The sequence below is a fragment of the Hesperophylax consimilis genome, chromosome 8 (assembly GCF_061612785.1).
Source record: "Hesperophylax consimilis isolate HC1 chromosome 8, BYU_Hcon_1.0, whole genome shotgun sequence".
NCBI classification, from domain to species: Eukaryota; Metazoa; Arthropoda; class Insecta; order Trichoptera; family Limnephilidae; genus Hesperophylax; species Hesperophylax consimilis.
The window spans coordinates 4259488-4285283 of record NC_142843.1 but is presented as its reverse complement, the minus strand read 5'-3'; the positions used below and the strand labels follow the sequence as shown (position 1 = coordinate 4285283).

The window sequence follows — 25796 nt, the reverse complement described above, 5'->3', positions numbered from 1 at the left end:
AATTTTTTATATTTTCATTCATAATTATTGATTTGAAAAACAGTACATTCCGAAACGATTCTAACTGGCTACGACGTCATCGTGACAAAAAAACCGCCAATGTCTGGAAAGACGGCTGTCACCATTGTCGCTCGGCGTGAACTGAATAGTTAGGTACTTTCAAGCTTCCCCTTTCACATCGCCTTCCATTCCCCACTTCCTTCAGCCTCGCCACATATCCCTAATTTGGGATGCCGTAGTCTCACTGGGTTCGGGCTCTTCGAACTCTTATGCGACAATAACACGAAAAAAACCTGTCAAATTGATAAAATATTTAAACCAGAATTCACAACTTTCCAGATATGTGCAGATAGGAAAATGCAGACACCATTCTGTCCTGTATAAATAAAGATGTCTATTTTTAAAAGAAAGACAAACATTCCCGGGTTACTAATAACCTGACAATATACAATAGTCTCAATAATCCGACAATTAAAAACCGAGCCTGTTCAGTTTTACGAATTTTCGCATTACTAGAAACTTTAAGAAACAACCCACCCACTCCCCAACCCTCACCCGGTGGTTGGAATAATGCAGGTTTTATAGTGGATTCGGATTACGAAGTCTACACTGTATTTGAAAAATTCGTGCTCCCATCGTTATAAGCAGAAATTGTTGCTTGTGCAATGTTTCTGCTATCGTGGTACGAGAACACGCCGTCAGATGGAATGCAGGAAAACACTTCTTCTTCTTGACATATAAATTTATTAATTCACAATATAATTGCAGAGGATCTTATTTTCCTCTGCTAAAACTTAAACTGAAAGAAATAAAGGTCTAGTTTCCTTTATTCTTCAGTTTTCCCTAGGTTTACATAAACCTAGTAATTATCTCACGACTGACTGCCTAGGTACGCATGTACCTACCAGTTATAGCAACACTCTAATACTGTCCTTTTTCTGGGAGGTATCTGTATTTAAACTAAATTCTGAAGGACATTTTACCAAAATAAAGATGTTCCACCCGCTCGTTGGCAAACAACATTCTTAACATAAAAATAAAATGCACTTAACTATTCTTAATGATACAGACGTGATTTAAACAATACAAATATTTTAAAGGAATTATTTTAAGGGAGATGAAACTTTATTTGGGGTTTTTATTACTATGGGACAGGGGTGGGAAAGGTATTGGCAAATATTTTTAGGCATAATGGTTTAACTAGGGTGATCATAAAATATAAAGCGAACAGCCCTATTTGAAAGCTGCCGCTGCGTGAAATAAAATGAATTCTTAAATCATAAATGATACAAACAAGACAATATGTTTATAAAAATACCAGGCCAAAGAATTGTTTTATTGTAGGGTCGAATCTGCAAATGTGGGAAGCTACACTATCTTTAAAAATACGAACTGTGAGAACTGGCCTGAAGGTTAAATTTTACTGAGCAATATGTAATAGTCGCATTCTGGAAGATACATGCAATGACGGAGGTAGTGAGCCCACAACGCCTGGGTTGGAACCCGACACATTTGTCAACTCAGCTACTAACCTGTATGAACATATTTATTTATTTTTGCTATTTCTTCCAGGTGAAGATGTCACCGTCCCGCGCCCTGCTGCTGTGTGCGCTGGCCCTGTGCGCCTGGGCCGGCAGTTCCACGGCCCAGCTGTCGGAGAAGCTGGTGGCGCAGAACCCCTGCATTTCCAAAAGCTCCTGCCGCGAGTGCATCCAGACCGCCTCGTGCGCCTGGTGCTCGCAGCCCGACTTCGGCGACCAGCCGCGTTGCTTCCTGCCCGGCCCCACCAACCAGCCTGGCTCCTGCGCTGAGGAGTTCGCCTACAACCCCGTCAGTTATCCGTCGGTTATCGACGACAGGAAACTGTCTAAAGGTAATGTATGGCTTTGTGTGTTAGACCATTTTACCCAATCCAAGTTGTCAAAACTACTAGTGGATGCGTTGTCTTATGCAAATTAGCATTCTACTAAATACAGCTTTGAGTATTGATTTCATCGAGCTCTTTTGTTTTCTCTTAACTTACTTTTCTGCAATATAGTAAAAATAGTATTTCGAAAATCTGCAGAATTGTTTATGGATACTTATCACTCAATTAAATTATTTGTAGGTAAGTATATATTTTTTAAATATTTACATGGTTTTCCAATAAGAGGTGTTATTTTGAATAGCCCGCTATTTCGGTAGATGTTATTGCGCTATCGAGAGATGATTAATGATTTTTTATGGCCGGAATTGGATGGTATTGATCTGGACAACGTTTACTTTCAACAAGACGGCGCTACGTGCCACACAAGCAACGAAACCATTGATCTTTTACGATTGAATATCAAAATAACACCTCTTATTAACACATCTTACCTCGAAAACCCTGTATAATGTTTCTTTTCTTGTAGAGACAAAATTGTGTAGGTACCTAGTTACTTTTTGCTAAATATTCCTTTATATTCAAATGTGTTCCATTTTCAAAGGGCACTACACATAAAACAAATATGTTTGTAGGTAGTAACTTTGACAGAATTCTGACGAATAATTGGAGGGAAAAACAGAAAAGTGATCACAATTTGGAAATAATATGTGCAATTTTTTTAGGATATAAACAGAAGAGAAAGAGATAAAGTGAAACTGTAATTTTTATTAAAAGAATTGTGTAGAGTAAACTCAAATATTTATTTTTCTATTATTTTTACAGGCCAGATGGGCATGAGTGCCGGAGGTAGCGCAGCAGGCAGTATGAGCGGAGGTTCTGGGGGCTCCTTCTCGGGCTCCGAATCCGGATCCTTCCAAGAGGAAGTAGTGCAGATCAGCCCACAGAAGGTCCATTTGGCACTCAGAATCAGTATGTTGCTTCAATTATATTAAATTATTTGTACTCATTGTGACACGGTGTATTCAAAGAAGATGATTACCTGCATGAAGCGCCTTTGAATGGTGCAGTTATAATACTTCTTCTTTATTATTTACAGAGGCTATGTTTTGTATCAATCAGTGGCGGCCAGCTAATATGTGCTCCCGAGCGCCGAACAACCAACAATATTTCCGACATGGCTAATCACAATACGAAACTCGGTTCGGTTATAATATCTCATTCAAAAGGTACCTACTTAGCGCGCAACTTGCAGACCGACTTGTGCCTATGTTCGTAGCAGTTCGTTTTCGATTGCGATCCAAAATTTAACTGCTTTGTCGCATATTCTGTGGAACAGTCGAAAGCGTGGGTACATACCAGTTCATACTATTCTTTGCAAATAATACCATATCATGAACGGCGTTCGGGGTTTTACCACCACATCAGAAGGAACGGTTTATTCAGTAGAAAGTTAAACTAAAACGCGTATTTTTGATGTTATTGTCGATATCGTGGTTTCAATTAACCATCTGCTATTTTCAGCGAATGTTTCGCTTCTTCGATACAAGCATTTAAGATAAAATTTGTCATTAAGATATGAATGATGGTCAGATTACTTATTATATCAGTTCATTTATTATTATATCAGTTCAGTCAGCCGTCGCCTTTGCCGGACACTGTCTGTTGAATTTAAAACTTTTCTTACTCTGCGAAAGTTTTGAAGTTGCAGGTTATATCGATCTTGTATATCAATTTTATTAATAAGGCATATCAATTGCAGGTTATACCAATATATGTTTACTTTTGTGTTTGTTCAACGCATAAATTAAGAATGAGTTTGAATGTGGAATATATTAAGAACAATAGGTCGAGTTTTGAAAACAAAGTGATAATAAAAAATGCCGGTCCACCTAAACCTGAACTGATAATAAAACAAGAATGCAAATCTGGATCGAAGAAGTTTACTCGATCATTTAACAAAACAATGTATAACAAAGCTTCTTGGCTCTGTGGATGTGATCAATTGAATAGTTTATTTTGTTTTCCGTGTTTAATTTACGATGTTGATTCAGTTTGGACAATTAGCGGTGTTACTGATTTAACTCACCTTTCTGAAAAAATCAAAAAACATAATTCTTGTCATTTACATTTGCAAAAAGTTTTAAGCTTAAAGGTTTTAGGAAAAGTTGACATCAGAATGCAATTGGATTCAGGCTACCGTGCCCAAGTTAAACACCATAATGAGCTAGTTAATAAAAATCGATACATCCTGTCCAAACTTATTGATTGCGTAAAATTTTGTGGTGCATTTGAATTAGCTATGCGTGGACATGACGAAAAAAGAGACTCGGTTAATCCCGGAGTGTATCGTGGTTTAATTGATTTTGTGGTCGAACTTGATATGGCAATGAAGCAGCATATGGAATCAGACTCTATATTCAAGGGTACTTCAAAGACAATACAAAATGAAATATTAGATGCAATTTTGGAAGTGTATCACAGCGAAGTAAAATCACAAATTTCAAAGTGTGAATTTGTAGCGATTCAAGCGGATGAAACGACTGATGTATCCACAGTTATGCAAATGGTAATGATCATTCGTTACGAACGGAATGGCGAAATCTGCGAACGGTTTTGGAAGTATTTAACACCAAAATCCCACTGTGCCGTTGGATTATCAGATTCGCTGTTTCAAGAACTTGGCATTTTAAATATATCTCCGAAGCAATTCATTGCTCAGTGCTACGACGGTGCTTCTGTAATGAGTGGGAAAATTGGCGGGGTTAAGGCCAAAATTCAAAATGTGTTTCCGTATGCGCATTACATCCACTGCTACGCCCATCAACTAAATTTAATTGTAGAAAAAAGTGTGTCCCAAAGTAAGGAAGTGAAAATGTTTTTTTCGAATTTGCACACATTCCCCAAGTTTTTTTCGCGGTCGTCGAAACGAACAGATATTTTAAATGAAATAGTGAAACGCAAAATTCCCTCAGTTTCTCAGACGAGGTGGAATTTTAATATAAGGACAATTAAAACCGTTGGTACTAATCGCGAATCCCTAATTGAGTGCATGGAGGCGATTTTGGAATCCGACAATGACAGCAATACCATCAATCAAGCTGATATGCTCTTACGCTACCTCAAAGATGAAACATTTATTTATTGGTTGAATTTTTTCCAAAAAATTATGCCGCATTGTGATATTTTATTCCGACAATTGCAGTTAAAAAACTTAGATCCCGTTATAATCCGAAATAACCTCAATGAGTTTGAAAAATCTGTTCAAAATTTACGCAATTCTACAGACAATTTTCCTGAGCCACCTACTAAACGACTAAAAACCGCCAAATCAATTATTTGTAAAGAGGTCTGCGATACAATTCTGTCCGAAATGAAACAACGCTTTGAATTCAGTAAACATCTTTCTGCAGCAACATTACTCGATTGCGAAAAATTCACCGTGTACAGGTCAAATTTCCCAGAACATGATTTCAATGTGACTCTTAAAACATATGACTTCCTAAATAAAATTCAGTTAAAAGGTGAACTCTGTGCAATTTACGCCCGCGACGATTTTTCAAAAGCTGACGGAGCTTTATCAATTTTACAACTTTTTTATAGTACTTGTTTATTAGAAGACTTTTCCGAGACTGTGAAGTTACTAAAACTTGTGTGCACCATTCCAATGACTTCAGTTGAAAGCGAAAGATGTTTCTCAACGTTAAAAAGAATAAAATCCTTTTTAAGAAACACGTTTAGCCAGGACAGACTGAACGCTCTATCAGTGTTAAGCATTGAAAAAAGGTTTATTCAGTCTATGCCTGATTTCAACACGAGAGTCATAGAGGTCTTCGCTAAACAAAAGGAGCGGAGAATAGAACTTCTTTATAAATAGGTATGTACCTTTATTTAATTTATTTTCTGACTTAATGTTGTAATCCGGTGAACCGCCACATATTTTGACCACCGGCCGCCACTGGTATCAATATTCCTGTAGAAATTAAACAACAAATTGGTTAACAAAATATATTATTTTTCTCTTATTCCGCTTCACTCTTAATACGCAATATTTCAATTTCAAATAAATGGATTTAGCTTTATTAACCCTTTCCTAACGGCTATGAGAAAAAATTACAAAATTAATGGTTTTATATGAGATTCTTAATAATATGTTGTAAAGGAAACACATAAAATTTTTTTAGATTTTTATTTGCATTCTAGGTATTATTACTGTGACCTGGACTAATTTGTACCGTCAGGAACTTTGTGTATCATAGTAATGTGTATAATAGGAACTTTTAAAACATAGGTTTTTTTTTAAACTAATTAAATCGTTAAATAAATATTAATAGTTATAAATAATTAAAAATGAATCTCGTGGTATTCAGTAAAGCAGTTTTTCTTTTCATTTAGACATAAGAATACATTGCAGTGAGAACATTTTGAGTGAGGCTTTGACTGTATCTTCTTGATGCTGCATACTTCGCATCTGCCTCTGTTTTCTACAGAAGTAGGCCAGTGTATGCCTCTGTTACCCAACCTAACATCTTTCAATGTCGAATAGTTTGCTTCGCGCCTTTTAGATGGGCCAGGGCTGGGTTGGTTTTCCCTCGATAACCTTTTTTTCTTGTCAAGATCTTTTTTTGTCATCAATCCTTGTGCAACTGACCGTCTAAACTCTTTTACAGAAGTCTTTTCAAGTATCAGCCCATGAACAACATATGCATTTACAAAAGCTATATCCAGAACTCCCCAAAACAATCTGTGCCACCATTTTGGAGACTTTCGGTCTACACAGTACAAGGCCCTCAATCTGTCAGCTGTATCTACACCGCCCATGTAAGAGTTGTAGTCTTTGATAGATTTTGGACAAGATACTGTCGATTTGGATCCATTTTTTTCTTTGCGAGTTACAGTTTCTTCTTCGTTGCCATGAAAATTCGAAGCAATGTTTACGACTTTGTTGTCCTTCCATTTCCAAAACCCGATGCCCAAACTAGAAAATCGATAGTCACATTCTCCACGTTTCAATTTAGAGTCAGCTAACAGATTGTTGGGTACACCCTTACGATTAACCCTCATTGTTCCACATCCGTAAGTTCTTTCAGTCTTCAGTTTCTCCAGTAGAGCTACCGATGTAAAAAAATTGTCGAAGTAAACTACTTTATCCTTCCCCCAGTCAGATTCTGTCAATTCCAAAACCACTCTTTCTCCTAAAGTGCAATCGGAAAATTTTGCATTCATTACTTCGTCTTTTCCTTGATAAATCATGAATTTTTTTATAAAACCTCTTTGGTCAGCCAGACACCATAGCTTATAGCCTCTCTTTATTGGTTTCATCGGAAGATATTGTTTCAAGACTGACCTTCCCTTGAATTCTATCATTGATTCATCAACACTCACTTCTCTCGTTCCGTCGTAGCACCCTTGAAATTGTTTGTTCAAAGCATCAACTATAGGTCTGATTTTGGATAAAATAATTGCAAATCTATCTCTGGGCATGGTCTTGCTTACCAAAGGATTTTTCAAATCAGGGGCCGACGAAAAATGATCTGTCCATGAAGGTCTAGTATTGTAGGCCATGTAAAAGTTCATTCCAATAAAAGCCATCAGTTCTTCCTTTTTTAGGTTGAGGACCTTATCATGTTGGACTGCATATAAGTTACTTTGATATATAATTATATCCAGAATATCATCAATGAAAACTAAAAGAATATCGGTGGGTGTATTACATCCAACAAAACATTCTTCGACCACACCCGTATTTGTAGAATATTCTGGAAGATAAGTTTCTAAATCGCGTTTTTTCCATTTACGATTCGGCTCAATATTCTTTTTCTTTTTAGATGGTATCAAAGCAACAGTTTCTGAAGAACCGGAGGGTAATGCGCATTGACTTACTTCTCCATTTTTTTCTTCGATCTCATTTGTAACCTCAAGTTCAGCTTGATCTAAAGATTGTTCCAACGCTTCCTCAAAAATTTGATCAAACGTTCTAGATGTATGTAGTTGCATATTTTCAATATTTTCTTTGTCAGACAACTCCACATCTGAATTCGCATCGCAATCCGGAAGGTCTTCTAAAAGTAATGCTTCAATCAAAGCATTATTTTTTGAAATATCCATTTCGAAGACCTGAAAAAAGCGTAAAAAAATTGTACGGGACGATTGTATAAAAAAATTTATTTTTAAAATACCCACATGAGGTAAAAATTGCGAGGCGCATATGACGCCGTTCTATTTGTATAAAGAACATTAACTTTAAATTCAGTAAATTTAAATGATTCACCTCTTCAAGGCATATAAGAATCTAGTAAATCAAAAAAAAAATAAAAAAAATTGTTGTCTCATATGCATTCGTGGACTTGTTCGATATAAAAATAATAAATTTCACTCATGTCTCAAACAAATAAAGTATAACAAGAAGTTACTGACGGTACTTATTAGTCCTTAACGATTTTTCGAGTTATTCAAACACTAATAACTAGAATTATGCACTAAAAACACATTTACTACATAAACAAAACCTTAATTTCCAAGTGTAATAAACAATAATGGCACTTACCAAGTAATAACTATTTTTGAATATTTTCTAAAACAACAGCACGTCACCACGCATTACGGTCGTCGTTGCGAAGACTTATTATTTGCCCTACTTGGCGCCAAATCGCCGTATGTCAAATACTTTGCTGTTATTGGCTAGCTAGACGGTACTAGAAAGTATCGTCAGGCTTAGCAAAGGTATAGACGATAATGCGGCATAGATTTTAGGCAGGAAATCAACAGGTACAAATTTGTACCGTCAGGAAGGAAAGGGTTAATTCAAAACATGATTTATTATGTCGGGGGAGACGGAAAAATATGCACTTTTAATTTTAATTACGTTTATTAAGTCACTTACGCGATATGTCAATTAGTATGCGGCGCCGTTATAGTCGCAGCCGACAGCGTCTATGTTCATATCAAGAGTTGGATTATATTCATAATATCGTATTAGAATTAAATCACAAACCAGTCTATACAAACCTAGCGTAGCCCACAAACTACTTGAAAACTGGGATATAACTCTAAAGGGGACGCGAGCAGGCGTTATTAAAGGTTCCCCAACATTTATACTAACTTTTAGTAATAATGTAAATAAATTCAAGTATTAATTCAAAGTAAACTTTCCATATTTACCGTGAAGCGGAATTCGTAACCTTTACCCAAAATATTTAACTCTTCCTATAGGTAACCAGGGCGATACTGAGATACTCTCAGTGTAAGACCACCATTAAAAATCGAAATGTTGCTTGAAATAACTTTAGCCGTGTTTGGTGACCAGATCTGAATAGCCAGGTACTTCCCCACCTTCCTCTTCCCCAACTCCTTCCCTTCCCACTACCTTCAGCCTCACAAAATACCCCAGTTTGGGATGCCATAGTCTCATTGGCTCCAGACAATTAGGAGCAGTTGGGACTCTTATGTGGTATTCACATAAAAAATTATACACAGGGTATCCGGGGGTAAAGTGCGCTAATTTCGGGAGGTGATTCTACATGGTGGTAGAAGCAAAACAGATAAATAACTTTTTTCAAAATTCCAATATTTATTTTCCCACACAAAAATATTTTTCCGTAGTGGAATAACTTTTTTTTACCTAAAACCTACATTAAAAAACGTTAGACTTTCAAAAAAAGTTTTTATTTTTTACTTGTACTATCGTGTAGAATCACCCCCCGAAGTTAGCGCACTTTACCCCCTGGAAAAAATATAAATATATTTTACACAAAGCTGACAACACAACACAACGTATTGTGGTGGCAACTCATCCTAATACTCAAAGTATTGGGACTTTTTGTAGGTTTTTTAAGTCCATGAATGTAAAAAAAAAACCTTGAGAATATTGCTTTGTTCGTCATTTTCTTTGATTTTCCCTTTTGGGTAAAGTTGTCAAATTCCGATGCATGTGATAATTAAAAAAAATAACACTTGATTTCAGCTTAATTACTACTAGAAACAACTATTTAAATTGGGTGAGATTGAAAACATCCTGAAAATTTGTTATAGGTTCTTAGTTTGAGTTATTTAAATTATGAAAACATATTTCCCAACCTGCAAACATAAATTTGATTGGGGCAAAAGGAAACTACTGATATACTATTTTTTAGAAATATGTAAACACATTATGTATCTGGTAAGGTGGTGCAATTGACAAAAACATCATTTTGCAAAACACAGGTAAATTTTTACGAAAATAGAATCACAAATTATTATAAGCAATAATTAGTCGCTTGAAATATTCATACAAATTGAAAATATCTCCAGAGTAAAAATAAATGCCGCCAACATTTACTTTATCATGACTAATTATTGCTTAAATAATTTGTTATCCTTTGTGCTATACATCGAAAACCTTGTCTTATAAACATTAAGTTGGAGAATTACCTTGCCGGCGGAACGCACGTATTACGCCGCGCGCCGTTTGTTTTTGAATATTCATTCCGAATACTATTACTTTGCCAAAAAAATGAGCGATCTAAGTTTATTTATGAATGAGCTTCATGTGCTCACTAATATAATAAAAGTGTTGAGCACCAAAGTTGACAGCCTAACAGCTGATGTTAAAGAAATAAAGTCAATACTACTAGTCGGTAGTGATAAAAGTGTACCTACATCGCGAGGCGAGGTAGATACATCGCTTACCGCCCGCCGCTGGGCCGATGTCACTGCCCCCCCGCCCCCACCGCCGCCCGCTCACCCGGCCGCTCGCACAGAGCAGAAAGTTACCGTAAACAAAGGCCGAATGTCTACCCGTGCTACAGCTAGAGCAAAGGAAGGCGAAACAACTCAAGTTTCTAGGACCATCGACAAGGGGAAGAGGCCGCTGTCTGGCCCATCTAAACCGAAGAAGATGTCAACTCCCATTGCCCAACCTACCGATACTGTAACATCGAAGACTGCAGAAACCGATACAGCTAAATCCGAATCTGAAACAGAAGCTTATACCTCCACTTCGGCTAACCCCAATTGGCGCCGAGTCACGCATGAAAAAAAGACGACCAGTACTTCATGGTACCGCGACTGAGCATAAAGGCCTCATAGCCGTTGAAAGGCGCAAGTATATTCATGCCTGGCAATTCGATGTCAACACTACGGTTGAGGATATTGTAAAATTCCTTCTCAATATAAACAAAGAAATTGTTTACGATGTTGTCAAATTAACAGCCAAAGCTGACTACGCCTCTTTCCGGATCGGAGTCCCGGAATCGAAGCTTTCGTTTTATATGGACCCGAACATATGGCCAAATCATGTTGCATTCAATGAGTGGTTTTTTCGGAGAAATGTTGCAACCAATGATTAAACGAAACACTCTAAGAGTGAGAAGTAATTCTAACCTCTCTATATATTATCAAAACGTTCGAGGGCTAAATACGAAATTGGCAGTATTTAAAAACAACCTATTTGCTCGAGATAGCTTAGATTTAATAGCAATCACTGAATCGTGGCTGAAACCAAGTGTGCATAATTCAGAGCTATTTCCAGAAAATTATGTTGTCTTTCGTCGTGACCGCCTCACACGAGCGGGGGGTGTCGTCCTGGCTGTTCGTGCTGATTCTGTAACCCATGCTGAGAGGATTTCTTCAATGGACCTCCCCGACACTGAATCCCTGTGGGTGAAGCTATCCTTGAAATCTTCAACTGTTTTCGTATGTGTGATATATGTGCCACCTCGTTCTTCAACTTCGTTATACTACAACATGTTTGAAAAAATAGAAAGTAATTATAATCTTCTCAGTGACAAAAATATCTTAATATTAGGTGATTTGAACCTCCCTTCCTGTAACTCCAATATTGTGAACATGTTTAATTATTTTAAATGTTTCTACGGTTTGCAAGAATATAACTTGATATGTAATGATTATAATAACACTCTGGATATAGTTTTATGTAATGCCAAGGATCTTGTAAAGTGTGTTGAGAAATGTCATGACCCTATTACAAACGAGGATAAGCACCACCCTGATTTGTCTATAAGTATTAGTGAGGCTCACTCAGGTGTTTCAAGTTCATGTCTAAACCCAAGTCCAATAGAAGTTCCCTCCTATCACGGAGCTAGAACCATAAACGCATGGAGATTCAACAAAGGAAATTTCCACTTATTATATGAATTGCTTTCTGAATGCTCATGGCAACCGGTCTGCCAAAGTTCAACAGACATAAATGCATTATGTACAAATTTTTACAATTCAATTTACAATATATTCGACAAGTGTATACCCATTTCCACACCTCGCACTACGACACACAGAGTATATCCTAAGTGGTACACAAATAGTATCATTTCAAATATTAAAATTAAACATATTTTTCATAAGCAATGGAAAAAAACACGTCACAACTTGGACTATGCTAATTTTTCAGCCTATCGCTCCATCGTAAAACATGAAATCAGTGAAGCTTTTAAAAATCATTTAACTTCAATGGAAGAAAAATTATCTATCGATCCCAAACAGTTTTGGAAGTACATTAAGGATCTAAAAAAATCCAACAACTCATTTAAGTCTATGATTCTTGACGGAGAGGAATTGACTACTGATGATAAAATCGCTAATAGTTTTGCGACCTTTTTTTCATCTGTTTACAAAAATGTCCAACCAACTCTCAATATTGACTCTACCCTTCACACTGTACAGATTGGGCCCTCATTCGACCTGGTCAGTATTTCAGAAAAAGATGTTAAGGAGGCACTCTCAAATTTAAAGAAACCTCACTCCATCGGTCCTGACAATATTCCAACATTTATACTAAAGGGTTGTTCCGACCTTTTAATACCACCATTATGTCATCTCTTCAATGTATGCCTAAAAAACGGGATTCTCCCAGACATCTGGAGATTAACTAAAATAACCCCTATCTACAAGAAGGGAGACAAACGCGATATCCGGAATTATCGACCAGTTGCCGTTCTATGTTCCATCATGAAAATATTCGAGAAAATTCTACATAAATATATACTTAATCACGTTAATCCAATTCTTGATGACCGTCAATATGGTTTTAGACCCCAGATGTCAGTAACATCAAACCTCTTATGCATCTCAGATTTCTTATCACAAACTCTCGACAATCGGGGACAGGTGGATGTTGCTTATTTCGACCTGGAAAAAGCATTCGACAAGGTTGACATCGACATTCTTCTAAATAAGCTAGCTTCATTTGGTTTTTCCAAAAGACTACTCTGTTTTTTTGCTTCATATTTTCGAAATCGTAGACAGTTTGTTTATTATAAGGGTTCCAGTTCTTTGGAATTCATAGTTTTTTCTGGAGTTCCTCAGGGGTCCATCCTTGGACCACTTCTGTTTCTGATTTTTATTAACGATATTGGTTCAGTCATCACACATTCGCTGTATTTACTATATATATATCGCTCAATAAAAAACCATCTTGACTGTATTCTCCTTCAACGTGACATTGACTGCGTCTCAAACTGGGCCAAAATAAATGGCTTGAACTTCAGTACACCCAAGTGCAATATCGTCTCGTATACAAGATCAAAGAAACCGCATATATTTGAATATACAATCAATGAAATTATTCTCCAACACCTAAACCAAATCAAAGATCTAGGAGTTATTTACGACAGCAAACTAACTTTTCACCAACACATCGATGATTTAATAAGCAGAGGATACAGGCTTCTCGGCTTCGTAATTAGAAACTCATATCCGTTTCGTAACACAAAAACACTGACGTTATTATATAACACACTAGTCCTAAGTGTACTTGAATCAAACTCGATCATCTGGGCTCCACATGAATTAACATACACTTTACGCATTGAAAGAGTCCATAAAAAATTTTTAAGGTTTTTATTCTCGCGGCTCTATGGACGTTACCCTTGGCTTTACCCATCGATTTATATATTAGGCATGACCAATTACCACTCCCTAGAGACACGTAGAGGTATTGCTTTGCTTAAATATTTTTTCCAACTAATAAACGGTCACTTATCTAATAATGAGATACTGGCCCAATTAAATTTTTTTGTACCAGAGTCTCACTCTCGAGGACGTCATCACAATCTTCTATATAGTAGAGCAAGCCGCACTAATTTATTAATGAACTCACCTGTAGGGAGAGCTACGTACTTTTTGAATGCGGTAGATAAAAAATTAGATTTATTTTTTGTATCCTATAGCGCATTTGCGAGATTTTTGGCATTGCATATACACTGCATAAATGGTACAATTATAACGTCTTAGGCTTTATTACCTGTAATTGTTATAAATAAATGTACAAATTATATACATATAAATAAATAAATTAGTTTATCATTAAAAAAATAATAATATTTGACAATTCAAAATATTTCACCAACAAATGTAGATATAATATGTCTCGACGCCATCTAGTGGGAAGTTTAGCACTAACAAAGTCTTTCCTACAAAATAAAGTTGGTTGTTTATAGATGAAAAAATATAATAAGCAGTATTGTTGATTGAAGTACTGGTACATATTGAATTATTTGGCGTGTTGGAAATAAGCTGACGTAGCTCAGTGGTCTCAGAGCACCTGACCGGACATCAGAAGGCGCGGGTTCAATTCCTGTCGGCGGTATTTATTTTTACCATTTATGGAACTATAATGTAAACCGTGTCCGCTCTAAAAAAAAAAAAAATGTAGTTCTTCTTCTGGCAGCCTGCAAAGTTATCCGTGTTATAAGTTATATAAGTTTCTATAAGTTTCCAAAGATAATACCCGGAATTCTACTGAGTGTTGCCAGGTCATTTGTAGCTCAAGAATGTTTGTTTTTAATAAAAGTAGCTCATAATGTGTGTTGTTTTATTACAGATGAAGTGTACAAGATGGAGGTGAAGTACTCGCAGGCCATGGACTACCCCGTGGACCTGTACTACTTGATGGACCTGAGCAAATCCATGGAGGACGACAAGGAGAAGCTGTCGGCTCTAGGAGATCTGCTCTCCGACTCCATGAGAAACATCACCTCCAACTTCCGTCTCGGCTTCGGCTCCTTCGTGGACAAGGTGGTCATGCCTTATGTCTCAACTGTTCCCAAGAAGTAAGATCAACTTGAATCCACTACTTTGTCTTAGTTTTTATGTCGCGTGCATTTTATATTTATTATGAAAATTTAAAAAAAAAAAAAAAAATTCAAAATACCGTAGACATAATGAGACGATTTGGATCCAAACTAGTCAAATAAATATTTAAAAAAAGTCTCATTAACAGATATGTACCTATGGGCAAAAATGTATTATGTAAATCGATGTAACTCTACCTAAAATTTTATCTGTCTTCATATTCATTTGCTGTCATCTAAGAAAACTCTTGAAACGGTTTTTTATTCAAATAAATTTGATGTAATTTGTCAAACTTATAATATCAATAAAAAAAATGTCAGTGTCGGTTGAAAACGTAATATTTTTGGACTTGTCCAGTTATGATTCCAATGGTCTCAAACATGGATCACCTTGCTGATGCAATAAATTAAACATTCTAATATAGCCACCGCCATACTCCAACTGTATGAAGAAGAAGATTTATTTGAGCAACTTCTGTGTTATAAGTCGTAGATAGCAAGTTCACTGGGCTTAATCGCCTATGTTCCGAAGGTAAATAATACAATAAAGTTGAGAGAAATGAAGTATATTAATGTATAATAATCATTCTTTTTTAGTTTATTTCAGTATTATTGATTATTTGAGATTACAGTGAGAATGTTTTCCTGTATCCTTATGTAAGATCTGTCAACATTATCCTGTATCCTTGTGTTCTCCCGTGACTTACCGTGAGATGTTTGTCGCAGGTTAGAGCAGCCGTGCGATGGTTGCGTGGCCCCCTACGGTTACAGAAACCATATGGAACTAAAGACCGACACTAAAGAGTTTTCTGTAAGTCTCTCTCCATTGCAAAGCAGCGTCGGCAGCAGTGGAATATCCTCCCGGTGACCAGACGCAAAGAAATTCCAACCAATACCGTTTTGCCCAAAAATAGTTATACATACAAGATTATTGGACAGTTGGACGTAGTTCTACACACTATTATTAGAGAGAACTGTTTACGAGAAAAGTAATATTTAGAGATGTTATACCAGCAGGTAAAACCCACAGCTGCACTTATATTATAGTTGAAAATTATAGATGGCGCCACTTCTGTTGGTAAGCAGAGCGAGTGTGTACGGCAAAGATTAACGTAATAATTTCAATTTCAATTTGTAATTCGATACAATATGCTGACCTAAAAGTTTTCTGTACAAATCACAACAAGAATCGATTTTAGAATACGACTGAAATTTAAAATTATATAATTTAGATGTTTAAATGAATTCGCTTTACTATCTAGCTTCAACCAAGTTTCAATACTAATTTTTTCTCATTCAAACAATATTGTGTTTGTCTTATATTTTGATAGGGTATTTCATGACTTATGAAACAGTATGATGTAATTATAATAGTGCTGTGTTAAGGAATAACACACTTGGTTTTTAATTACCACTGCATAATGGTGATGTTGACCTAAAAATTAGACTGAAAATCAATGGTAATTTGTGATGATTTCACTGTTTCAATAGTTGTTGCTGCTCCAGAAACAGATTGTTTACTTTATTGCTGATGATAAAAGCATGCAAATCTTTCAGAAGTGTAGTCTTTGGTACAGTGTAATTTTATTTAGAATATTTTATTCAATTTTGTTTTTTTAAGCCGATGCACTACGTCGTGTAATATTTTAAATTGAGCCTCTATCAATAACAACCCTTACGTAGATGGCGATAAGGTTTAAATTCCCGCTTATCACCATCCGCCTGTTTTGATTTATGCAAGAAAAAACATGGCCAAAAAGTGCATTTTATTTTGTGGATGTTCAGGCATAAATATTTAATTTTTTTCGATCATTTTATAAATAACTTAATTTGCCACATTATACAATAAAATCATAACCGAAAATGGGTTTGTAAGTAGGAGATTTTGAACCCTAAAGCAATTTCATAGGCCTTATACATTATTTTTTTATGGGCTTATAAAAAGACTTATCTAAAAAATACTCAATTATTTTGAAGGCCAAGATGTATTCTACTCGCAGTATTTAATTAAAGCATCTGAAACATTTCTAGGTGACCAAATTTTCAAACCAAAAACACATGATTTTGCATTACTACGTATGGCATCGCCTTAAGCTTATTTTTTGTAATCCTTTGGGTTGGGTCCATTTTGTCGAACTACGTCCAATATTCTAGCTATAATAATTATGAATTAGTTTGACAATAAGGCATTTATTGGAATGTTTTTGTATATTCTGGTCACGAAACCATCTCCCTCTTCCTACCGCTTGTACCTCCTTTCTCATTTTTTATTCCCTAGTCGGTGAAGATTCTTTGGATTGTAATGTTTGAATGTCGGGTTGTATGGTGTATATTCTCTCTTCTCTATTCTATTTTGGATTGTAACTACATGTAGTGTATCTTGTTTTCAGAATTTCTTCACATTTTTATTCTGTACTCTGCGAGGCAATATTATCTCTAATTTCTAACATTGTAATGTGTAATATCTAAATTAGTTGATGTTTGAATTTTGTCACCGCCCGTTATTATTTAGAGAAAATATTGTTGTTGTTTTATCGAAAGCATTATTCTTGTTTTTATTATAATTTGTTTCGCCTGAAATGCATGATAGTAAACGGTTTATCTTGCGATGAAATGACTGATGGGGTAATACAGGCTAGTATATGATACAAGCTAGTTGGTAATGTGTGGTCGGTATAATGTTTAGCCTGCTGGAGCCGTGCACGGGATGCGCTGCGCCGTACGGATACAGAAACGTGATGTCGCTCAGCACCGACACGCACCACTTTGCCGTAAGTGCTTCCGCAAAAGCGCGCACTCACAACGTAACAGTCGACACCGCATGCTGGTCTGCCGCGCAGATCGCAAATTCACAGCCTTGTACATTATTTTGGAAATTGCATTTTTTTTGTTTACTAATCTTTTAGTGGATGCTACTAATTAATGGGAGACTTAGGTTTACAGAGATCTATCTTATACATATTCAAAATAGGTAGAGATAAGCTCATGTGAACCTTAAGCCACATAATAATAATTTGCTTGTTTTATTTTTAAATTCTTCTTTTATTAATCACTTGATAGTAGCTTGTTACTAAAAAATTAACATTGATGGAGTTTTATCATGGTCCATCAGAAAAAGTAATTATTGTTTTAGCATGTGACTAACTTTTATTCTACTAATGGGTGAATAACTCTCCCCAAATACCAATTCCTCTAATTATGAATCCCAAATCACAATATCCTGCTGCTGATATTGCACCTATCAAATAATATTATAATTTAACGTTATTTTGCACAAAAGTATTAATTTTTAATCAACAAGTCCTTCACAATTTAATTTTCCAAAAGAACTTACTGAAAATGTTTTATAACATATTCATTTAATAAACTAAATACAGAGTTGTATTGCAATTGGTTGGAACTAATCTTAATACATGTTCCATCCAACTCACATTAACTAAAATAAACAAAGAAGTTAACAGTAATTATTAAAAACACTGTTGCAGAATCTTTTTTTTATGTTGCTGATTATTGTGATTTATTTTTGGAGTATTAATTATGCCGTGTTGCACTTCCCCCTTCTTTAGCCAATGTTTCGGGCAGCGTTCTAGTGTCCATCATCAGGGCAGACGTGTAGATTGTGGTAAAGTGTGTAAACATCAGAGATGTGCTTTATTTCAAATAAATCCATTTCAAATGGAAATGCAAAATGGGTATTTTCCATTTTGCATTTTAAATGCTTTTCTAAAAACCATTTTGCATTTTAAATGCTTTTCTCAATGCATTTTCCATTTTAAATGCTTTTTTGCAACATTCTTCCTACTATCTCCACTCATCTTTTTTTTATAAGCCCCAAATATCAATCGGTCTTCAACCTCGCTATCAGAGATAATTTTCATTTGTCAAGTTGCTCCCTGGTAGGAGCCCTGGCAATTGAGTGATACCATTACAAAAAATACTGATTCAAATACTGAACATGTGGCCACGATTTCCAGGCCAGTTTCTATGATTTTACGTTGGCAATATTAGTCCCGCGCAAATTTTTTTTTGTTTCATAATCTGTAGTCGTGGTGTTTTTGGATTTACCATCATGTAATATGTTTGTTCTTCATTGATGTCCATTATTAAATGAAAAAATTGTTTAAAAATTCTATAATTATTTTTGTTTGACCTGAGAAACCATTTTGCATTTTCAATGTATTTTGAAAATAGGTATTTTGAATTTTGCATTTGAAATGCTTTTCTAAAAACCATTTTGCATTTTGCATTTTCAAATGGAAAAGTTTTGACCCATTTCCATTTTGCATTTCAAATGGTTTTGGGTACCCATTTTGCACATCTCTGGTAAACATCTAGTAGAAGTTTAGTTTTGGTATAGCCGTCAAATACCGGATACCAAGAAACTATAAGCTTAGTCCCATTGTCTCTAATAATATTAGTGGGGTTTTTGTGGATTTCAATTACCTCCGTAATTAGGCATGCCCGATGGTTTTGGGTCTCCAAAGTAATGGCCAGTTTTAATTAAGTGCTCGGAAAATTTATTTCCAATTTGTCTAGGTGGTTTTGGTGCAACACGGTATAGCTTCTACATACAACACAAACTTTACCATAATGCACACATCTGCCACGATGATGGACACTGTAAAGCTGTCAGAAACATTGCATAAAGAAGAAGGAAGCGCAAAACGGCACGATACCCTGAAAATAAATAAAAATTATTTCCGTGTTGCTGATGATTTGTTTGCTGCGTACAGGGGCAAGTAAGGAACGCAGCCGTGTCTGGTAATCTAGACGCCCCTGAGGGAGGCTTTGATGCCATAATGCAGGCCGTAGTGTGCCGTCGGGAGATTGGCTGGAGGGAGAAGGCTCGTCGTCTTCTGGTCTTCAGCACGGATGCTGGATTCCACTACGCTGGAGATGGCAAGGTAAGAAAATCCGATGACAAACTTAAATAATAATCAAAGAACGTAAAAATATCTCATACTATCTTTACATAGATATTCCTGTCATATCTCATAGGTCAAAAATGTATGTTCTTACACAATAAAACTTAGGTTAAACCTTGTAGTTCAGCAATTTTTCACATTTGTGTCAAGTTTTATGCCCGATTCTTTATTATTCTAAATATGTACACAAACACTGCAAAAGATTCCTTTTCTCTTTTGTTTCTGTTTATTTTCAATACTATTAATGTCCCAATTTATTAACTGTTTTTGTGTTTGATTCGTAGAACTTAAGATATATATCCAGCTAACCCATTGGGCACATTTTGCACACGTGTTCTAAAATTAATTATAAAAACACCCTAACTTCCTTCTTCTTCTGGCGCTAGTAAAATTAAATTATTAATGTTAGTTGTATGTTTCTACATATGTAAATATATATGTTTTTAAGACAGTAGTTATAGGCCTTAGTCGTAAGTCACTAGTTTTAAGTCAGCAGTTTTAGTATTAAGGCGATGCCATACGTAGTAATGCAAAATCATGTGTTTTTGGTTTGAAAATTTGGTCGCCTAGAAATGTTTCAGATGCTTTAATTAAATACTACGAGAAGAATACATCTTGGCCTTTGAAATAATCGAGTATTTTTCAGATAAGTCTTTTTATAAGCCCAGAAAAAAATAATGTAAAGGCCTATGAAAACTGCTTTAAAGTTCAAAATCTCCTACTTACGAACCCATTTTCGGTTATGATTTTATTGTATGATGTGGCAAATTAAGTTATTTATAAAATGATCGAAAAAAAATTAAATATTTATGCCTGAACATCCACAAAATAAAATAAAAGGCACTTTTTGGCCATGTTTTTTTCTTGCATAAATCAAAACAGGCGGATGGTGTTAAGCGGGAATTTAAACCCTATCGCCATATACCTAAGGGTTGTTATTGATAGCGGCTCAACTTAAAATATTACACGACGTAGTGCATCGCCTTAATTGTTTAATAAATATATTTATACAGCGCCCTTGAGGTGATTTTTCACGAAAATGGCTGTATATAAATTAGCCAAATGTTATTATAACTCCATTTAATTTTAATTTAATGTAAATCAAATTTAATAATGTTATTACATATTAAGTTCTGCAAATATTTTTGTTTTTATTATTGTGACAGCTGTTTCGGCGTTCAAGGTTATTTTTAAACTGACTCAACTATTGTCAAAATAGCATGTCATAATTCTTTCATTAATTAAAATAAATATCATAATTAAATGCAGTGGGTAAAGATTTTAATTAATTTTAAATGAAATTCTCCAATAGTGTTCATTAAACGCATTCTTTTTAACCTCTAACCACAACATTCTGATGTTTTAGTGATGTCATAGATTCATAATCGCTGCCTCTTTCAGGCTGAGGTCAAATATAATACATATATGTATGCAGAGGCGGCTCTAGGGATTCAGTCGTGGTAGGTCATTTGAAAAAAATGTGTGACTAATCTTTATTTGATATTGTGAAAAATGCCCATATATTATTAACTATATCAATTTGTTATAGAGTTTTAGAGTCGCGGACTCTAAATAAATATTATGTTAATATAATAAATTGGAAATAAATACACAATCCATGTACTTACGGCAAATTATTTTTAAGATATTAAGTTTTAATGTAGTTGTCCACAACATTAAAATAAATAAAATCAGTGTTTGATTCTATTTGACAATGATTTTTTACGTTTTTTGTTTTGTTTCATTCTAAATCGATAACAACATAAATAATTATTCTAATCCTTTCCCGAACTATGCAATTGAAAAACAACCATTGTTCCACACACTACAAGCGTGTAAAATGAAAAAACGACATTTGTTTATGTCACCATCTCTGTAAAACATATAATATTCACCGTGTTGTCTCCCCCACGGTCATGACCTAAGCGTCCCTAAACTTTCTTCGGAAGCTAATTTTTACTTCGACGAAAAATATAGTGCCATCTCGTTTATTCTATGGCGCGCGTAGGGACAGAAGATGCCAAATTGGACATTCTTTAAATTGACCCAGCGAATCGTGTGGACTTGTGAATGAAAGCTTCTATTAGAGACAACAGATGTCACTGCTAGTCACTCGCCGCCGCCGCTGTTTCGCGTTACATTTTAAATGTTTTGATGCACATAATTGATTATTATATTTATTATTGTTGTCTTATAATTTTGGGGGGTCAAACACCAATTGACCTAAGGGAAGAACCGCCACTGTATGTATGTATGTATTATTATAAACTAATTCCACAGTGAATATTATTGTATGTAATATTTTATATATGTATTGTTATTTTCTAGCTGGGAGGTATTGTAAAGCCCAATGATGGAAGTTGCCATTTGGATGGACAAGGGATGTACACCCATTCTTCCCTTCAGGATTATCCCAGCATATCTCAAGTTAACCTCAAAGTAAGTACAGAGAAACTTATATCTATCGTTTTTGAAGAGTCCTATTGAAATCAAGTATGAATTCGGGAAGTATAGAAAAAAGCTACATTTATAAATATTTAATATTAAAAAAAAGACACATATTAATTTTAATCTCTTGTGTGTCGCCGTATCCAATTTTATTTCTCTGAGCTATTCTTAGGAAACTACTTACAGTAGATCATAAATACTAATTTTATAAATATATAAACACATTATCTAGTACGACCAATGTCGTTACAATACATCTAGAATCGTTATTGCTTCTAAAACTCAAGATAAAATGTGGCAAGTAAGAAACACTCTTATGTTAACCAGTAAATTCTTAATTCAAACGTTCTTCATGCATGACAAAGATAGACATTCAAAGAATATGTGCGTATGAACGAAATAAACGATATCGGGGGGCCTTTTCGTATCACACATGCGGGAATTTTGGCACTGTTTTAATGTATTTTACTTACGGGTAGCAATTATAATTAATTATACAATTGTCTTGCTTTTGGCTTGCCACTTTGAGAATTCTATATATATATATTGTAATGTCATTGGGTAAGTCATTACAATTTACAAAAATATTTATTTATTTATTTATTAACAGACGTCGTCCAAATTACAAAATAATAACACATACAAAGTAAAATGAAAAATACAGGAGTAGACAAAGGTACATGAAAGCAAGGACATATGGTAGATATAATATAAGAAAATAAAGTGACAAGTCGAATCAAGTCAAGAATACGCCGTGGGTCAGGACCACAGGACACTTATAATATTCCGTCACTTGTTTAGCGACTGGCAAAAATCATTCAGACTTATTCCAAAAAAGTTAAGGTTTTGACTTGAGTTGACCAGTCTACACATTCTGGACAATGGTGAATAATATCCATAATTTGTCGAATGATGGTTGAGGAAGAGCAGTTCATTATTTCTGAGTCTTTGCGAAGGGATATTGAAGGGAATGAGTTGCAGTAGAGTGGGTGAATCAATAATACCATTTATAATTTTGAAGAAGCAAATGAGGTCATTTCTTTCCCGACGGACTTCCAAAGGAGAGAGGTTTAGAGTTAGTTCAATTTCATCATATGAGTATTTGCCTTTTTCTAATCCTAGCCTCCTAGCAATCCCTCTTAAGAACCGATGTTGAACAGATTCAATGCGTCGAATGTCGAATGCAAAATATAATTATTAATTATTACAATAATAGAATCTCCTTGCGTACGGTGAAAATTTACCTGGCTATTCATATCTGGTCACCAAACAGCTATTTCAAGCTACATTTCGGTTTTGAATGGTAGTCTTTCACTAGGGCGAAACTGAAAGTATGTACCACTCTGGAACGTGTCGTAAATATACTACATATTACATTTTAAATCAAATAAAATTTACTTGCGCATGTCAGGATTTGAACCCTATGAAAATATATGTTGCATTACACGGTATCAATTAACTTGGACAGTGACATTTCAACACACTTTAGAAATGTGATATACATAATGTCATTAAAAGTGATGTGTATTTAGAAGTGAGAAAACTAGCCCATATCTTAGCGTAACCTATTTATTTTTTTGTGTCATCACTTTTCAAAAGTGTTAATTAGTCACTTGACCGGTTACCCAATTATGAAAATTGAAGAATATTGTTATTTATTTGTGTAATATAAGAATATTGAATAAAATAGTTTGATTTATGTATAATTTGGTTTTTTGTATGAAGACTTTCAGGAAATCGGTGCGGCGCTCTGCCTGAAAACAAAAAAATTCCTAAAAATCTTACTTCCTATAAAGAAATAAAAAAATAGTCATTTTGGATTAAACAACATCAATAAAGTTGAATTTTTAAAACTTAGCACTCTATCACACTGAAAAATCAAAAGCCGCCACTAATCACAGTCAGGCGTAATTATTGTTAAGTGATATGCGTATGATGTATCTCTCATGACTTCTTTATTATGTATGTTTAGAGATGGCAAAATTTCGTTTTAACTAAAAAGGCGAAAAAATATTTATGGTTCGAAAATAGTTCATTTATAAGTTTTCTTTGCGTTTCAAGGCATTTGAAAGTGTTTCCAGTGATTTCTATTTCGCGAATTAACGCGAAAAACGTGATTTTTGCCGTATTTCAGCTAAATTATTCTATTTAGCGAAATAGGCGCGAATTTCCCGAAAATACCGGGTATTAAAATAATATGTGAGAATTTCAAAAAATCGATATTTACATTACGATTTTTTATAATTTTGATACTATTTTATGTGTAAATATTTAATATTTTTGTACTGTAGGCTAAAATTGCTTTTTGACATTACACAAATTGTGCGAAATAAATTACGCCTATTGATGTTAATCGCAATCTGCATTTGTTGTGTTTGTGTTCGACCCGTACTTAGAGTTTCCTTCCTTATTAATTTAATATTAAAATTAATTATTTATAATCTTTCACGTGGAAATACTTTAACTTTAACTACGTGGAAGGTTAAACATATATTTTACCAAAAATACTTAAAATATGCGCTAAAAACATTCAGGAAATACATTTTTTTCTATTTTGCTACAAAACGCTAAATTATGCCTCAAAATGCTATAAAACGCTAAATTTCCAATTGTTAATGCTAAAAAATCTGAAAATTAATGCTAAATTTTGCCATCTCTATGTATATTTGTTGTAATTGTAGGTAAAGGAGAATGCCATCAATGTGATATTTGCGGTGACAGCTGAGCAGATCTCGGTGTACGAGAAACTGAAGGAACACATCGAGGGCTCCTCGGCCGGAACCCTCTCCGCCGACTCCAGCAACATTGTGCACCTCGTCAAAGATCAATACCAAGTAAGTCGCTAACTTTATTATACTTATTTGTATTCCTCTCTCACTAACATAACGGTGATAACCCCGTTAACTTTTCCAACTAATTAAAAATACTAAGCCACAACTTTATTCTATACATCTGTTAAAATCTACCAGGAGTTATTCTGTATCTTTACCACGTAAACACCTCAGCACAGCTTCTCCTAGTGAGGTGTTCACGAAACATATAACATTATCCACCACAGTGTCACCTACTCAAACCTACCTCACACCCAGCATAAAACACCATATTAACAACAGTTCTAAATTTATGTATTATATACAAATGTAAATATTTGGTAGACACTGTAATGTATGTACAGTGAAACCTCTATCTATTGGTTTTAAAGGGACCTATTGAAATAAACGATGAATGCGGGAAAACAATGAATGCGGGATTAAGAGGACAAAACACAAGGAGATACGATCCAGTAAAGATACCTTCCTCCAATCTGCATAACCGTTGGTAGATTAAAATTATAAGAAGAAAATAAGTTTTAGATGTAAATAAATGTATTTATTTAAAAAAAATACAAAGTTAAACAGAACCAAATTTTTTTTAAAGTTTATTGCATTGTAAATACATAATCTTTCATGGACATTTGTTTTTTTACTGTTTTATTTCCGCAAGTCAATAGTA

The 25796-nt window shown here is 34.9% G+C and overlaps 1 protein-coding gene across 2 annotated transcripts in view; it reads left to right on the top strand.

Annotated features, from left to right (window-relative positions):
* The window catches only part of mys (position-specific antigen beta subunit myospheroid), a 65377-nt gene that overhangs the window by 29707 nt on the left and 9874 nt on the right, over nucleotides 1-25796 (top strand). Inside the window, exons 2-8 of one of the 2 annotated variants that reach the window (XM_089634780.1) lie at nucleotides 1573-1873; nucleotides 2690-2836; nucleotides 14682-14910; nucleotides 17618-17702; nucleotides 19665-19835; nucleotides 22185-22295; nucleotides 24986-25138. In XM_089634780.1, coding sequence (XP_089490906.1) covers nucleotides 1579-1873; nucleotides 2690-2836; nucleotides 14682-14910; nucleotides 17618-17702; nucleotides 19665-19835; nucleotides 22185-22295; nucleotides 24986-25138 — 1191 coding nt within the window. In that variant the 5' untranslated portion in view covers nucleotides 1573-1578. Of the gene's footprint in view, nucleotides 1-1572; nucleotides 1874-2689; nucleotides 2837-14681; nucleotides 14911-15657; nucleotides 15743-17617; nucleotides 17703-19664; nucleotides 19836-22184; nucleotides 22296-24985; nucleotides 25139-25796 lie in introns of both variants that reach the window. The other variant, XM_089634781.1, reaches the window with a different exon arrangement.